Here is a 14,962-nt window from a genome sequence, read left to right on the forward strand (position 1 = left end):
CGGAGGGGCTGCCGTAACGTGGGGGTAGGGGTGCAGGGCCGCCAGCCCCGGCTGCGCCCTCCGTCCTGTGGGCGCCATGCGCTCGTCCTGCCAGCATCCACCGCACACCCGCTGTGCTCCAGTGGCAACTCTGCCACCTGCCAATTCTGAGAGCACACGGAGACCAGCGGTTTTTCTCCTAACCGGACTAACCAACTGAAATACACCACAGAAAGTGGCGGCTGTTTACAGCGGAGCTATTACAGGGTGTCTAGGAAGTAACCTGAAGAACCAACAAGACGTTACAGAGAAATAATGATTCTATTACAGGAGGCACAGAAGATGTAATGGAGGGATGTGCCCTGTTCACCGATGGAACAGCCTAAGGCAGCGCAGACTTCCACCTTCCCCATCCTCCAAAACGTATACGGAAAAGGAAAGGCCATGAATACCTAAGCCATTAAATAAGGGAAAAGGAGAATGTGGGGGACCTCCATCGGCATGTGGGATCACGGAAACGTGCTGCTGCAGGGGAGAGGCCAGCCCCTGACTGGAGGTGTCTGGGTTGTTGGGGATGGAAGCATTCCGACTCCCTCAGTGAGCAGTACACAGGTAGAACGGGTGGGCGTCGCTCAGAAACACTGGTGAGTCTTCAAAAGCACAGCGACCCCCGGACTTCCCTGGTGGTCCAGTGGCTAAGAGTCCACGCTCCCAATGCAGGAGGCCCGGGTTCCATCCCTGGTGGGGAACTGGATTCCGCGTGCATGCTGCAACTAAGACCCAGCGCAGCCTAAATAAATAAATATTTAAAAAAAAAAAAAAAGTGTGACGCTCAGGCTTGTAGAGGACATCCCCCCTCTCTGAGCCCCCCTGACAGGGGGTGGGAAATTAGCTCACAGCAGTGACCCAAGGCCTGCAAATATGGGTGCTTAAGACATAGTTGGATGAATTATTGAGTGAAGTTGAAACTCCCAACTATGCTAAATATTTTATAAAGAGCACGTGTATATCCTATTACAGTAGGATGGGGACCTTTTATGAAAGAATAAGAAGTGAAACAGCGAGTCTGGCAGGCAATCGGCATGAAGGTGGCAGCTGGGCTCTGCGCCAGAGACCGAACCCAGGAGGGTGCGAGAGGGGTGGTGCCTGAGGGTGGGCACGAGGGTGTCGGAGTGGAGGGGGTAAGGGTCAGGAAGATGCGGGCACAGGCCGACCGGGAGAATGCCATTGACCAAGGCAAACGGATGGGGTGATGGGGAGGAGGTGCAGGGCTAGAGAGGCCGCGGGACCGCGTGGAGGCGACGCGGGGTGGGTGGGGGGGGCGGGGGGAGGGCACCGGGGCGACGGCTGCAGTGCAGAGGCCGTGAGGAGACGCCCCGCGTGGGGGGTGGCAGTCCCCCGTCTGTGTCCGCAGCAGCCCGGGTGGGTGGGAGCCTCAGCGCCCACGGTGGCGGCCAGGCTTCGGTAGAGAGCGGAGAGCGGGTGCGGGAGGCGGGCGAGGAACCGCTCTCCGCGGGGCGGCTCCCGGACGCGGGGCTGGAGGACGGGGGCCCAGGACGCGGCCGGCCCCGCCGCATCTCCACCGCGTGCAGCCACGCCCGCGCCTCGGGGGAGGAGAGCCCCCCACTCGGCCTGCCCCTCCTCCCCGCCCTGAGGAAGAGGAAGAACCATTGTTCATTCATTTTATTTAATTTAAATATTTTTTGCCAAGTCATCGCTGGCGCCGCATCTGCGTGCGGAGGGGTGGGGGGGCGGGGCGGGGGGCGGAGCCACGCCGCGCGTCGCCGCAGGTAAACAGCCCCCTCCCCGCGGCGGGACCGCAGCCGCCGCCCGCCGCTCGGGGCGGGGGGGGGTCCCGCCGCCGCCCCCGCCGGAAAGACGCGCCGGGGCCACGCCGGGGCTGCAGCCGAGGCGGGGGCGGCGGCCCCTGCGCCCCCCGCAGCCCGCGCCGGCCCGGGCGGCCCGACCCCTGCCCCGGGGGGCGGCGGCGGAGCGCCACCCGCCCCCAGCGCGGGCCCCGCGCCCTGGGCCCCCCGCGCCCCCCATGCACCACCTCCTGGAGCCGTCTGCGGACATGGCGACGGCGCTGCTGGCCGGCGAGAAGCTGCGCGAGCTGATCCTGCCCGGCGCGCAGGAAGACAAGGCGGGCGCCCTGGCCGCGCTGCTGCTGCAGCTCAAGCTGGAGCTGCCGTTCGATCGCGTGGTCACCATCGGCACCGTGCTCGTCCCCATCCTGCTGGTCACCCTGGTCTTCACCAAGAACTTCGCAGGTGAGGCCGGAGGCGCGCGGCGGGAGGGACGCGTGCCCTCTCGGGCCACCCTCGCTGCGCCAGCCGCCGCGGGCCTCCCCACTGGGGCCGGCAGTGTGGGCGGTGCCCCGGGGTCTCCCCGCAGACCCTCAACACTCCCCCAACCGTGCATGTGTCGCCGGTCGCTGGGGCTGCTTCCCTGACCCCTCTCTTCCGATGTATTGAATTTACCTTCCGTTGGCTCACACCGGGCGGACCCGGCGGTCCCAGGCATCAAGGAGACGTGGGGTCTGGCGTGGAAGAGGGGCGACCAGAAGGGGGAGTGGGCAGGGTCTGAGGGAAGGAGGAGTGGCCAGGTGGGGACCAAGAAAGGAAGTTACAGGTGATGGGGACAGCGGACACCAAAGCACGGCCTCTGGGCAGGGTCCTGGGGCGGGTGGTGGGATGAAGACCCTGAGAAGTGGGCAGATTCTGGTCGGTTGGTTGGGGGGGCACCGGGAGGCTGGGCAGGTCTTGGGCAGAGGCCCCCCAGGCCAGGCAGGGCCTGGAGGAGCAGCAGGCCCAGCCCCTGTGAGGCTGGTGCGGGTAGAAGAAGAAACCGGACAAGGGCAGTGACCACGGCAGCGTGGACGTGATGAGAGGTTGAAGCTCCCGTCAACAGACGTGGTCCTGAGTAGATTCAGCGCACTTGGGCAGCACCTGAGGGCCTCCTAACGAGAGGTGACCCCAGGTGAGGCAGGAAGGAGGAGGAGTGGGCTCCCGGGGCCCAAGGGTCCACACGAGGCAGGTGGGTGGGCGGCTGGAGACGGGAAACGGCCCCCCACGCAGGGTCTGGCTGGCAAGCGGTCTCAGGGCCCAGATGTCCAGGGAGGCCCCTCCGCAGCCCACCAGCCCGTGGCAGAGAGGGCGACTCTCCCCTGAGGGACGTGGACAGACTTCCTTGCACAAAGGACTCACCCGTTAGGGGTCCCTGTGACCTGAGGGTGGACGTTGTCCAGGCTGCCTCGTCCCACCCCCGGGTGGGGCCACTCCCGGGGTCAGCACGCTCCCCAGGAGCCTGGGGGGGAAGTCAGGCTGTGCACAGGTGTCTCCTGGGGCAGCCTTGACAGGTTGGCACAAACGTGTGACTCCAAACACTAGAGCCTTATTGTCTCACAGTGCGGAGGTCCAAAGTCCAAAATCCAGACGTGGGCAGGCCATGCTCCCGAAGCCCCAGGGAGGGTCCCTCCTTGCCTCTCCAGTTCTGGGGGCTCCGCAGTCCTGGGCCTTCTTTGGCTTCATTGTGGCCGCATCACCTGATCTCTGCCTGCGTTTTCACACCTCCTCTTGGGTGTCTGTCTAAATTTCCCTCCTCTTATGAGGACACCGGTCATTGGATCGGGGCTCCCTTGATCCAGCGTGACTCATCTCAACTTGATCACATCTGCAAAGACTCTTTCCAAACAAGGTCACATTCACAGGTACCAGGGCTTGGGGCTAGAACATCTTTGGGGGGAACAATCCTACCACTCGAGATGCACACGGTGGGGCAGGCTCAGGACTCAGACGCCCTCAGGCGACCTCCTGGGACAGGGCCACCACCTTGAGACTCTGCTGTGAACCAGCTCCCCCCACGTCGGGGGGCCTCAGCACCTCTACATCCAGCCAGGCTGGGCTTCTGGGTCTCCCCGAGTCCTTCATCTCTGCTCCTGGCGGTACCCTTGGCCTCCCTGTGCCACCTGCCCTTTCACACCCACCTGCGTGTGTCTGGGGACACGCCTGGGCCCGATGCTGGTCAGGAGGGGCCCGGTGCCTCCTTAGCGAGGGCGAGGCAGGCCTTCTGAGCCAGGGCAGGCGGGTGCCGGTCCTGCGGCCCAGCATCCCGCGACCCAAAACCCACCCGGTGGAGCGTGTCTGGCGCGCGGGGCCCGGGTCTGCCCCGTGGTAGTCCTGTTCCAGGTCACAGAGCAAATGGGGGGTGGCAGTGGCTTCACGAGCTCTCCCGCTGCTGAGTGACTGAGGCCGCGCGGTCCCCTTGCACCCCCCGCGTTTCGGGGCAGTGGTGGCTGCGTCTCCTGCTCTCCTGGATCAGGGTCCGTCTACCTGGCGTTCCTCACAGAGCTGAGAATCGTCCCCGGGTCCCTTCTCCAGATCTGAGGACAGTAGGGGACCACTGCAGTGGACCAAAGGGGGGCAAGAGGAAGTGAGGTCAGAAGCTCTGACCCTCAAGGGGTGCTGGAGGCCCCTCCAGCTGCATCCCCCGCCCCCAGACAGGAGCACACCCGAGCCGTCCCCTCAGCACTGGGTCACCATCCACCTTCAGGTTCCGAGCCCAGGGGTGTGGGTATGTCCTGCCACTGCTGGAAGGATCCACGTCCCATCCACTGGAGCCCGGCTCGGCTCGAGGGGACCCGGCGCTCACCCCCACCAGCCCACCCAGCACCCAGATCCTCACCTGGTGCCCTGGCGCGGGGGATGGGGGTCCGACGTGTCTGCCTGTTGGTGACACGTGGGCAAGCACATGCTGGCCGTTGGGCTCATGGTGAGGAGCCAGCCAGGCGGGGACCTCCCTGAACACCGGGGCCTGTGCGCATCCCCAGGCTGGAGGGTGGCAGGTGGCGGGAAGGCCCCCGTGGCGCCACAGACACCCGCACTGTGCAGACCCGTTCAGTGGCGGACGGAGGGCCAGCCAGGCGCACGGCCAAAAGAGAGGATGGCGGGGGAGCGGGGCCTTGAAGGGTTACCGGTTTCTCCAGATGTTATGTGGGCCCTGGGAAGAGGGGACCAACAGCTGCTTTTTCCTAAAATAGCCAAACACAGGCAGACCTCGTTTTGTTGTGCTTAGCAGATATTGCGTTTCTCACGATTTGAAGGTTTGTGACAACCCTGCGACGAGCAGGTCTCCTGGCGCCATTTTTCCAACAGCATTTGCTCAGTTCGTGTCTCTGTGCCACATTTTGGTAATTCTCACAATATTTCAAACTTTTTCCTTATTAATACATTTGTTACGGTGACCTGTGAGCAGTGATCTTTGATGTTACTATTGCGAAAAGATTGCGACTCGCTGAAGGCTCAGATGATGGGTGGCATTTTTTAGCAATAAAGTATTTTTAATTAAGGTATGTACATTGGTTTTTAGACATACATACAGCATGTAGACATAGACTACAGTATAGTATAAACATTATTTTTATACGCACTGGGAAAGAAAAGAATTTGTGTGACTTGCTTCATTGTGATCTTCGCTTTATCGCTGGCGTCTGGAACCAAACCCTCGACATCTCCGAGATGCCTGTAACGGGTGTGCCTCTTCTACCCCCAGTCAGGCAGGGTCTCCAAGGGAACTAGGGCGCTCGGGCTGGGAGGGGACGCTGTCGAGGGCTGGGCTTGGCCTGGGGACCGGGAGCAGCCCCGGAATTGCAGCGAATTCGGAATCGCACGCACGGCTTCTTCCCCGAAGCGGCCTCGCAAGCCCTGGCTGTTGCTCTGGCTCGATGTTCTCCACGGCACCGCAGTCAGCCCTGCGCGCTCCACGACGGGATCTCTGGGAGCACCCGGGCCTGCGAGGACCCTGGCCCCGGTGTCCTCTCGGGGCATAGCCAGGGGTGCTCGGGTCCAGAGTCCACAGTGCCATCCTCAGGAAAGGTGTCCTGGGTGAGCTGGCTGGGTCTGCATGTCCCCGTCGGACACCCATGCTGGCACCGCAGTGTTTGAGCGCCCGGTGCCCAGGGCCCTTGGCTCAACGGTCGCCCCCACCCCCAACCAGAGTCCGGCCCAGCACCCAGGCCCCTGCAGCTCAAGTCAGGACATGCGGCCACAGCTCTTCCGGGCCAGGGTCACTGCACACGTGTGTCCTGAGGCACCTGCATGACACACCCGGTCTCTCCTGGGCTGTTGGACCTGCTTTGCAGGTCAGGGAAAGACAGAGACCCCGGTGTAGAGCCCGAGGGGCCCTGGAGCTGGGCCTCTCCCGAGCCAGGGCTCATCCCTCCTCCCCTCCCAGCAGCCAGGGGGCAGTGGCAGATGTGAGAGGACGTGGGGACCCATGGGGGCCCTGCTTCCATCCACGGGTGACCCAGCTCCCCTGTGCCTGCAGCACTCACGGCCAGGGGACAGGCCCCCTCCGTGCCCCAGAGCCGCGGCACCCTCCCAGTTCCCCTGGGGCCTGGACCAGGGGCCTGGGGGTCCCGGGGACCTCTCCCTGGCGTCCTTTTCCCCCAGAGAAGAGTGTCTGCCCTTCCTTGGCCTGGAGTTGGCTGTGAGGACAAAAAGCAAGTGAATAAAATGCTATCTTCTCAACCACGAGGGGGGATCCTGTGCCTTTTCCATGTTCTCTGAGCCCAACTCACCACTAGGCCCCAAATCTGTGTCCTCGTCAGGGGCCTTGGGCTGTGGGTACCAGCGTTTCCTGACCCAGCCCCATCCCTCGTGTGCCCATGGCACAGCTTCCTCATGGAGCCCCTGGCCTCGCCACCACAGCCGAGCAAAGCTCACCCGCCCGTCACTCCTGCTCCCAGGCCCTCCGTGACTCCCCAGTGCCTGCCACGTGGAGCCCCAGGTCCTGCTGCCATGGCCGTTGGACCACACCACCTGGAACGAGCTGTGGGCCCCACTCCGGCGATCCTGAGGCCCACCTCAAGTCCCCCTCAACCCTCAGGATGGTGCGGGGCTGTCACGCTGGGGGCAATGGCTGGGGCTCTGCGTATGTATGTAAGAGGCCAGATGACCTCCGTGCGCTGGGACCGAAGGCACTTGTGGGGTCTCCGTGCCCAGATGTGTAGCCGGGGCACCAGCAGTGACCATCTGCCTCTCCCGGCCTCAAAGGCCGGGCTTAATGTGGGGCAGGCCTTGGGAGGGGCCTGCACAGACAGATAGACAGAGAAGACAGGTGCGTTGGTCCCCGCTGCTTCCTGATGTCAAGCCTCGTGGGGTGAGGGGCTTACGCTGGAGCAGAGGGAGACTCAGCGGACTCGCCCTGGGGGCTGCGAGGGAGGGTCCAGGCTAGGGCGGGCTGGCACGTATGCTAGCTGTGGTCGGGCTGGGGGCACTGACCTCTTGTCAGTGGGACGCTGCCCTCTGGGCGGGGGGCCCGGGCTCTGCCACTGGCAAGAGGGCACACGCGCCCGGTCTGTGGTGACAAGGACTGGAGCCTGGCCTGACGGCCGAGTGGCCCGGCCTTCAGGGGCCGTGAACGGTGACGCCCTGCCCTGAGGACGGCTCCGAGCCGGCCAAGCTCTCCCCTCTGAGAAGCGTTTACCGGGAGGCCCAGCTGGAGGGCAGGGAAGGGGGGGACAGCGTCCCACATTCTCCGCTGTTGATTTGTGCCTCTCCTCACCTGGGGGCAGACAGCTCAGTGACGACCGTTTTTCCTGCGTGACATGGCGGGCTGGGTGGTGAATCCTCCCTGTCGGATCCCCAGGGTGGCTGCCCTTCCCAGGACAGTGTCCAGGGACCCCAGGCCTGCCCTTCCCCAGGACAGTGTCCAGGGACCCCAGGCCTGCCCTTCCCCAGGACAGTGTCCAGGGACCCCAGGCCTGCCCTTCCCCAGGACAGTGTCCAGGGACCCCAGGCCTGCCCTTCCCCAGGACAGTGTCCAGGGACCCCAGGCCTGCCCTTCCCCAGGACAGTGTCCAGGGACCCCAGGCCTGCCCTTCCCCAGGACAGTGTCCAGGGACCCCAGGCCTGCCCTTCCCAGGACAGTGTCCAGGGACCCCAGGCCTGCCCTTCCCAGGACAGTGGGTCTTGGGGGGACACTCCTCAACTCTCAAGGGCAGGCAGGGCCACTTTTGTTGTTCTTTAGTTGTGCCACCGTAACTGCCTCTGGGTAGGTAGGACCTGACCTCCTGCCCTTCTCAAGATGGAGCCCGGGGCAGTGCCAGGCTGGGGGCTGGTCCAGCTGTGCCACTGGAAGAGAAGCCCCGGCTGAGTGGTGTGGCCTGTGCCGCCCTCTCTGGGACTCGTCCCTGTGTGCACATGAGGACGTTATGGCACTCGGAGGGGGGCCTGAGGTTCCAAGTGCAGGTAGGCCCCCCAAGGCGTGGTGGGCACGGCTGTACCCTCCACCCCCAACCCACCTCTGTCTGTGCCACAGCTGACTGCAGTACGTGAGGGGCGGGGTACCCGGGGTGAGACCCACGCCACCACGCTGAGGTGTGCAGAATGGGGCTCAGCGCGGGGCAGGCGGGAGGGGTCCGATGCCCGGCTCGCCCCAGCCCCCTCTCCTCTCTGCCCCCAGAGGAGCCCATTTACTGCTACACGCCGCACAACTTCACCCGCGACCAGGCGCTGTACGCCCGCGGCTACTGCTGGACGGAGCTGCGGGACGCGCTGCCCGGCGTGGACGCCAGCCTGTGGCCGTCGCTGTTTGAGCACAAGCTGCTGCCCTACTCGCTGCTGGCCTTCGCGGCCATCATGTACGTGCCCGCGCTGGGCTGGGAGTTCCTGGCGTCCACGCGCCTCACCTCCGAGCTCAACTTCCTGCTGCAGGAGATCGACAACTGCTACCACCGGGCTGCCGAGGGCCGCGCGCCCAAGATCGAGAAGCAGATCCAATCCAAGGGGCCCGGCATCACGGAGCGCGAGCGGCGTGAGATCATCGAGAACGCGGAGAAGGAGAAGAGCCCCGAGCAGAACCTGTTCGAGAAGTACCTGGAGCGCCGCGGCCGCAGCAACTTCCTGGCCAAGCTCTACCTGGCGCGGCACCTGCTCATCCTGCTCCTCAGCGTGGCGCCCATCTCCTACCTGTGCACCTACTACGCCACCCAGAAGCAGAACGAGTTCACCTGCGCGCTGGGCGCGGCCCCGGGGGGCGGCCCGGCCGTGCGTGTCACCTGCAAGCTGCCGTCTGTGCAGCTGCAGCGCATCGTGGCGGGCGTGGACATCGTGCTGCTCTGCTCCATGAACCTCACCATCCTCGTCAACCTCGTCCACCTCTTCATCTTCCGCAAGAGCAACTTCATCTTCGACAAGCTGCACAAGGTGGGCATCAAGACCCGCCGGCAGTGGCGCCGCTCGCAGTTCTGCGACATCAACATCCTGGCCATGTTCTGCAACGAGAACCGCGACCACATCAAGTCGCTCAACCGGCTGGACTTCATCACCAACGAGAGCGACCTCATGTACGACAACGTGGTGCGGCAGCTGCTGGCCGCGCTTGCGCAGTCCAACCACGACGCCACGCCCACCGTGCGCGACGCGGCCGTGCAGACCGTGGACCCCAGCGCCAACCCCGCCGAGCCCGAGGGCGACGCTGAGCCGCCCGTGGTCAAGCGGCCCCGCAAGAAGATGAAGTGGATCCCCACCAGCAACCCGCTGCCCCAGCCCTTCAAGGAGCCTCTGGCCATCATGCGCGTGGAGAACAGCAAGGCCGAGAAGCCCAAGCCCGTGCGCCGCAAGACGGCCACCGACACGCTGATCGCGCCGCTGCTGGACGCGGGCGCGCGCGCCGCGCACCATTACAAGGGCGGCGGGGGCGACGCGGGCCCGCCCCCCGACAAGAAGCATGCCCGCCACTTCTCCCTGGACGTGCATCCCTACATCCTGGGCACCAAGAAGGCCAAGGCCGAGGCCATGCCTGCCGCCCTGCCGGCCTCCCGGAGCCAGGAAGGGGGCTTCCTGTCCCAGGCAGAGGAGTGTGGTCTGGGCCTGACCGTGGCACCCACCACAGGTAGGGATGGGCAGGGCTGGAGGGGCGTGACAGGGGTTAAGGACTGAACCAGCCGGATGGAAGCAGGGGGTGGGCAAGGGAGCCAGCTGCCAGGGTGACGACAGGCGGGACCCTCACTCGAGGGCCCTGTGAAGCACACGGGATGAAGGGCTGGCGGGGACACACGGTAAGGTTGCTCGGCACCTGAAGAAGTTTCTGGAAACGGGCGCCACTGCTCCTGGGGCGGCCAGAGTCCCCCCAGGCCGGCCGCTGTGTGCGGGAGCTTCAGAGCTCGAGCCGGCCAGGCGGGAGGAGCGGGGAGGCAGCAGGTGGGGAGAGGGGCCTCCAGAGGCTCTGTGCTCTGGGCTGTTTGCAGATGCACCGCTCCCCGAGAAGGAGGTCCTGTTCCCAGCAGAGCCAGCCCGGGCCGCGCTGCCCTCGGGGGGCCCGTTTCACGTCTGCTCGCCCTCCGCCGCCCCCGCCACGGCCCCTCTGTCGCCAGCCAGCCTGGGCAAGCCTGACCCCCTCGCCATCCTGAGCCGCAACGCCACCCACCCGCTGCTGCACATCAGCACCCTGTATGAGGCACGGGAGGAGGAGGACGGGGCCCCCCGAGCCCCCCCGGATGTGGGCAGCCTCATCCCCATCCCTCCCCCCCAGCCGATCCTCATCGCCACCTTTGAGGAGCCCAGGACAGTAGTGAGTACTGTGGAGTTCTGAGGGGACAGGGCTGCCCAGGCCGTCGCAGGCCCCCCTGCATGACCACAGTGTGCCACTGCCCCCAGCCCCCCGTGGATGCGGCCTCTGCTTCGCCCGGCACTGCCCACACCCCGGCCTCCTGTCCGCATGCCACGGGGCTCAGCGCCTCGCCTACCCGGCCCCTCAGATGGCATCGTCGGGGCGCTGGCTGGGCCAGGGGCTGGCCGTGACCCCTGTAGGGCCCGTGGCCAGAAAGGCCCAGAGCCGCCACCCCCCTCCCCTGCATCAGGCGCTCGGCTGTGAGATGAAGAATTTATTTTTTTAGTTGATTTTGTCTTGGGCCTGGGATGCTGGCCCGTGAGGGGCCGGGCGGTGGCAGGACAACTCAGGAGGGAGCTGGGGGTGGTGGCACCTCAGGGCTGCCCCCTGCAGGGACCGGGAGCCCTCGGTGGGAGGGGCCACCCTCCAGTCAAAGGTCAACGTGCACTTTCTCCTCGTATCCCGACAAACCTGTACTTTATTTTACTATGATTACTGTAACTAGCGAGTATATTTATTACCAGGAGGCTTCAGACGCATTCAAAACAAAGGATGTTGTGTGTGTGTGTGGGAGCGTGCGGGCGAGAGAGCGAGGGCGCCAGCGTGCCAGTGGGTGTGTGCATTAGCGGGTAAGTGTGCGAGTGTGTGCGTGAGTGGGCACGGGGTGAGGCTGGGCGAGGGCGCCAGCGTGCCAGCGAGGGCAGGAATCCAACGCAATAACCACGTCCCCTCCAAGGCCATCAGCACCCCCCCGCCCGAGGGTCCACGACGCTTCCGTGGGAGCCCAGGGCCGGCGCTGGGCGGGGCCGTCCCTATTACCTCAGCCACGGCGACAACGTGACAGTATTAACAAGGTAGCACCGAGCATATCAATAAAGATTATTCTGATACCCCTGAGTCCTGAGTGGTCCATCCTGCCAGAGGCCTGTGGTCCAGCTGAGGCCTCCTGTGTCCAGGGCCTCCACCCAACCTGCACGGGATGGAGGTGCTGGGGGCGGGGGGTGGCAGGGCCGTGGGAGGCGCCCCGATGCCCTCCAGGTCGCCTGGGGGCCCTGCTGCATCCACAGCTGAATGAGAACACACAGTCGTCACGCGGCTGACACACTGTGGTCTCCAGCTAACGTGCGTGCATACTGGGCCACAGGGTGATTCACACAGACTCAGTGGAGATGGAGCGAGCCCCCCCAGGAAGCCGACCCCCCCATCAGATGCTTGAGGGCAGGGGCTGCCAGGAACACTTGGGGGGAATAGCAAGAACTGGCAGGACTCAGGAGGGCTTCCTGGAAGGGGTGCCCCTAGCGTGCTCTGGAGGTGTTCGTGTCACGGGGATCGCGGGGGGGGGCCGCTTTCCTCACCGGGCCCAGCATGCAGGTGGAGATGAGGCCGGTGCCGGGCGCGCACCGCGGAGTCACACACACCGTAGGCCACAGCAGGAGACCCCGAGGGTCTGAAGAGAGGCTCGTTGGAGGCAGGTGGCGGGGCAGCTGGGCCAGAAACCTCTGGGGGCTAGAGCAGCTGGGGTGCGGGCCTCAATCACAAGGGGGCTCAGCCGAGATCAGGGTGGGACCACCTGCTGCACCGTGTGGAGGCCTGACTGGCCTGGCCTCCTCGAAGCCCCTCCGCAGGCCCCTCCCTGGAGCAGCCCTGAGCTGGGCAGGCAGGGCTTCCCGGGAGTGCGGTCGATCCATCATCCGGGGCTGCATCCCAACTTGGGTGTTTTTGTTTTTGTTTTTTATAAATTTATTTTTTTTTGACTGCGCTGGGTCTTGGTTGCTGCATGTGGGCTTTCTCTGGTTGCGGTGCGCGGGCTTCTCATTGCGGTGGCTTCTCTTGTTGCGGAGCACGGGCTTTAGGCGCGCGGGCTTCAGTAGTTGTGGCACACGGGCTCAGTAGTTGTGGCTCGCAGGCTCTATAGAGTGCAGGCTCAGTAGTTGTGGCGCACGGGCTTAGTTGCTCCGCGGCATGTGGGATCTTCCCGGACCAGGGCTCAAACCCGTGTCCCCTGCACTGGCAGTGGATTCTGAACCACTGCGCCACCAGGGAAGTCCCCCAACTTGGGTTTTAGATGTAGGTTTTTATCATCACTCAGGTATGGTGAAGCCAAGAGATCAGGAGATGACTGCCACTGCAAAGACAGTTTATCACAGGTCCCAAGAGGAGGGGGCCCCAGGGCCGGTCAGGAGGCAGGGAGAGGGGACACGTGGGCAGGAGCCTTCACTGGGTTTCCGCAGGGAGAGACGCGAGGCAGGGTGAGCAGGCTCAGGACCGGCCAGCGTGAATAATCTCGGTGGGCTCAGGGTGGAGGGGCTGCCCCTAGTTGTCGGTGCCTGGCCCAGGTGATTGGGGCAGGCAGAGGGTGGCCCCGAGGACATAGAGTACCCCATGGAGGAGGGATGGTCTGGGGCTGTGGATGGCTGGTTTGCTTGTGAAACTGTTTGCTGCCTCTAGGAATTGGCTGACTCTGGGAGGGGCAGTCTCTCCAGGGTCGGCACGGCCCCAGAGGGCAAAACGGTACAATTCATAGCCCCTGTCCCCAGAAAGCACTCACCCTCACCCGAGTCAGGACACTCTCCCCAGCCCAGCATCCCAGGTCATATGGCCTGCTGCCTCTTGGGCTGGCACTCACCATTTCCACTCATCTGGGGAAGGGACCCCACAGGACCCAGGCAGGCTGACCAGGTCCTGCAGGGTGGGATGAGCCCCTGGCCCCTCGGTCCCACGTGGGCAGCCAGCTCCGTGGTGGTGGTGAGCCGGGCACTGGGGCCAAGGTGACCCTGCAGGGGTAGGGGCTGCTTTGCCCACCCAGGAGCCCAATTCCCACTCACCTCAGGCAGCAGCGTTTGCCACGGGCCCCCTGGCAATCCCTGAGCGGGGCTGGAGCCCAGACCGGCCCCCCACCCCTGCCCGTGCACACTCAGGGGCTCCGCTCAGAGTGGAGACAGCCCCAGAGACCCACGGGGCACGCTGCCTGGCCGTGCGCTGAGTCCACGGAGGCCACAGAAGTTCCTCATGCACATGCGTCCAGGCGGGGCTAAGGCACACCGGCCACTGAGCGCTCCCCCGCCCCCGGTCTCTGTCTTCGGCGGGACTGCTGTGCCCAGCCCTGCCCCCTGAGCCAAGGTCTGGCAGGACATTTCAGACCCGTCTTCTCCAGCGGCCTGTTCCTTGGTGTGTGAACTGACCCATTGCCCTGGGGAACAGAAGGGAGTCAGCGTCCCACAGAAGCAGACCTCTTCCTGCAGGTGCCAGGGATGCCACCTTGCCTGGAGGGGGCAGAGGGCGCACCGTGGGCATCAGCATTCCTTTGACACACCCTCCACACCTGCCTCCTTGCTCCTTCCCTCCAGCCCCGGGCAGGGCAGGTAGAGGTGCCTTCCCTCTCCCAAGAGGAGGGGCTGTGGGAGAAGCTCAGACCCACCACAGACAGCCAGGCCTGGAACCCAGGCCTCTCTCCATCACACAGCCCAGCGTGGGCATCTCAGCCAGACTGGCTCTAGGCCGTGGGGCTGGTGCCTCGAGGGGACAACCGTGCCCTCACTCCAGCTCTCCTGTGTGGGTGGCCAAGGTGGGGGGCGGGCAGAAGCGATCTGTGCCAGCACGAAGGAGATGAACAATAGGAACCAGACAGAGAGGGCGGGACAGGGGTCCTGGACCACGAGCCGGGCAGATAAACATCAACCCAGAGCCTCTCGCCTAACAGAGCCCGCCTGCCGACCAGGAGCCTGCCCCGCACGAGAGTGGATGGGCCATCACCTCCCACGTCAGCCAGCCCACAGGAGGGCCACCCCCAGACTCAGAATGTGGGAACCTGGGACCTGCACGGGACAGCAGGGCTGGGCCAGCACCCCCTTCCTGGAACCTGAGGGGAGGCCCGGCGCCCAGCTCGGACCGCTGGTGGGCCGGCCCGGCAGGCCCAGACCAGGCCCAGGCCGGACGGGGCTATCCCTCACTCCGGGGCCGACCGCGGGCCCCCCACCCCGGGGCCCCGCCCCCACCCCGTGCCCCCCTCTCCTCCAGCCGTCCCACCGCCCCCGCCCGCGCCTCCCCGGACCCCAGCTGCCAGGCCGAGGGGTGGCCCAGTCGCCCACATGGGTGCAATCCACGACCCGAACTCTCTGCTCCTCGCGTTGCACTATCGCTGACCCTTTCGGGCGAGATTGACGGTTCTGTATCATAGCAGGACATATGAACATCACACCCCTTTTACTGACCGGGAGCTACGGCCAGAGAATTTTGGGGCGCTTCGCAACGCCACCCCAATCGGGTGGCAGGCCTGGGACTCGAACCGGGGGCCCTAGCCGCCGCTTAAGTCCTCGAATCCCGACGCTGGAGGCGGGGCGGGGCGGGGCGGTGCTTTCTCGCGCGCGGTCTC

At 65.0% G+C, this 14,962-nt stretch overlaps 1 protein-coding gene across 1 annotated transcript; it reads left to right on the plus strand.

The window, feature by feature from the left end:
* Positions 1–1,817: 1,817 nt before the first annotated feature.
* PANX2 (pannexin 2) lies at positions 1,818–11,480 on the plus strand. The gene is made up of 3 exons (XM_082351463.1): positions 1,818–2,249; positions 8,443–9,873; positions 10,229–11,480. The coding sequence occupies exons 1-3, from the start codon at positions 2,024–2,026 to the stop codon at positions 10,570–10,572; spliced, it is 2,001 nt and encodes a 666-aa protein (XP_082207589.1). The 5' UTR covers positions 1,818–2,023; the 3' UTR covers positions 10,573–11,480.
* Positions 11,481–14,962: the final 3,482 nt, after the last annotated feature.

The sequence above is a fragment of the Balaenoptera borealis genome (assembly GCF_965194805.1).
Source record: "Balaenoptera borealis genome assembly, chromosome: 13".
NCBI classification, from domain to species: Eukaryota; Metazoa; Chordata; class Mammalia; order Artiodactyla; family Balaenopteridae; genus Balaenoptera; species Balaenoptera borealis.